General features: G+C 58.5%; 1 protein-coding gene across 3 annotated transcripts in view; it reads right to left on the bottom strand.

Annotated features, from left to right (window-relative positions):
* Nucleotides 1-1,405, bottom strand: part of POLR3D (RNA polymerase III subunit D) — a 12,990-nt gene extending 11,585 nt beyond the window's left edge. For 2 of the 3 annotated variants that reach the window (XR_005203533.1, XM_017549680.2), the window contains exon 1: nt 885-1,265. Coding sequence is in view for 1 of the 3 variants with exons in the window: in XM_017549680.2 (XP_017405169.1) it covers nt 885-1,049 (165 nt within the window). In the remaining 2 variants the exon portion in view is untranslated. The other variant, XR_005203534.1, reaches the window with a different exon arrangement.
* Nucleotides 1,406-1,891: the final 486 nt, after the last annotated feature.

Raw genomic sequence — 1,891 nt, 5'->3', positions numbered from 1 at the left:
TCCGCCTCCTGCGTTCAGGCAATTCTCCTGTCTCAGCCTCCTGAGTAGCTGGGATTACAGGCACGCACCAGCATGCCCAGCTAATTTTTTGTAGTTTTAGTAGAGACGGGGTTTCACCACGTTGACCAGGATGGTCTCGATCTCTTGACCTCGTGATCCACCCGCCTCGGCCTCCCAAAGTGCTGGGATTACAGGCTTGAGCCACCGCGCCCGGCCCCATGCCCAGATAATTTCTGTATTTTTTGTAGAGATGGGGTTTCACTGGCCAGGCTGGCCTCAAACTCCTGACCTCAGGTAGTCCGCTCACCTCGGCCTTCCAAAGTGCTGGGATTACAGGTGTGAGCCATGGTGCCTAGTCGCAAAGTTAGATTTTTTAAAAACTGACTGCTTTATTCTTCTGCCATCCTGACCCCACCCCTTTCAGAGCTAATCTTGACATCCACAGTCATATGCACATGGGATAGACCACAAAGCCTCAAATGCTATGCCTAGGATTCATTATACTCTAGATAAGAAGTCTGCACACTGAGATATTGAATTCTGAACCCTCTAAGACTGCGAGGTTTATGCCTGCCTGGCTTTCATGGGTTTCTTATAGATGTCCAAACACACAATGAAAGTAAATAAACACTGTTCAAGTTGCTTTTGAACAACATTAACTAATTAGGACTCTCTGTCCTTCAACCACCTCTGAGAATCATTTCAACATCTGTACTCAGTACCTAGATTTGAAGGTAGGACAGGCTCCCTAGAATTTAAAGAGGGGTAGGCGTGAGGCCCAACAATACTCCAGACACACAGTAGGCCCTACGCGAACATTAGTTGAATCTCGCGGCTTGGAATTCAAGATAGGTGAGTTTCTTTAGAAACGTGCCATTGGGTACCTTCTTGACTCCCCCGAGGGTGAGGTCCCTGGAACGGATGGAGGGAAGGCGGCCGGGGGTGAGGGGGGGCGCCGGCCGCCGCCCGATGAGCCCCCGGGCCCCGGTCAGGAGGGGTCGGGGCCCTCCCGGAGTGCTGGGCTCGCCGGCGGCGTTTCCTTCCGACATGTTGCCTGGCAGAGAACGGACAACGAAATTACCAGAGGGGACTGACACGCGGACCCTAGCGGAACCCCACCCACTTGGCTTCCGGTCCCCCAGTCAGCGCGTCCTCCAGTGGCGTCTCTGCTCCTCCCCTCCCACGTGGCAAGACTCCCCAGACCACCCAGGTGAGAGCCTTTGGCTCGCGACACGCTGTCTCTCTAGGAACCCCGCCCAAGAACCAGGCAGGGACTCACCTGGGCCGCTGCTCCACACCACGCCTCACGACTTCAGCAGAGACGCGACCCGCCGCCAGCCTTCGGTCTCCGCGCCGGGCGGAAGTCTGCGTGGCATGGCCTGGGCGCCGCCATGTTGGCGCGGGGCGGAAGTGACGTTCCGGGGGCGGGACTGGGCCACAGTATTTATCAGGCGGCGCTTCGCTCCCCTCCGCCTTCTCTTCCCGGTTCTTCCCGGAGTCGGGAAAAGCTGGGTTGAGAGGGCGAAAAAGAATGAGGGACAGGTCTGGGCTACGCTGTGACGCGGCGTTCGGGGGGGTCTTAGCCTCCGGGTGAGGGCGTGGAGGCGCCGAATTCAGGCTTCTGGGCCTTTTGGCTGCCACGCCGCAATGTGAGGAATCGCCGCGGCGAAGCCCCTGGGAGCTTTGGGGTCGCTGCTCGGGTTGGGGCGAGGGGCGCGGCGCAGAGAGCGAGACCTGGACTCAGAGTTGAGGAGTCCTGGGCCACGCCGAGCCCGGCCTCGGGTTCTCTGACCTTGAAGTGGACACTTCCTGCGGGCATTGTCCTCGCCCACTTTTGGGGACCCCCTTCCCTGTGCTCCTGGTGGGGTTCAGGGGTGAGGCTGCGGGGGCA

Source organism: Cebus imitator, unplaced genomic scaffold (genome assembly GCF_001604975.1).
Source record: "Cebus imitator isolate Cc_AM_T3 unplaced genomic scaffold, Cebus_imitator-1.0 Scaffold221, whole genome shotgun sequence".
Lineage (NCBI taxonomy): Eukaryota > Metazoa > Chordata > Mammalia > Primates > Cebidae > Cebus > Cebus imitator.
The sequence above is the reverse complement of the archived record's forward strand: the minus strand, read 5'-3'. Positions and strand labels throughout refer to the sequence as shown.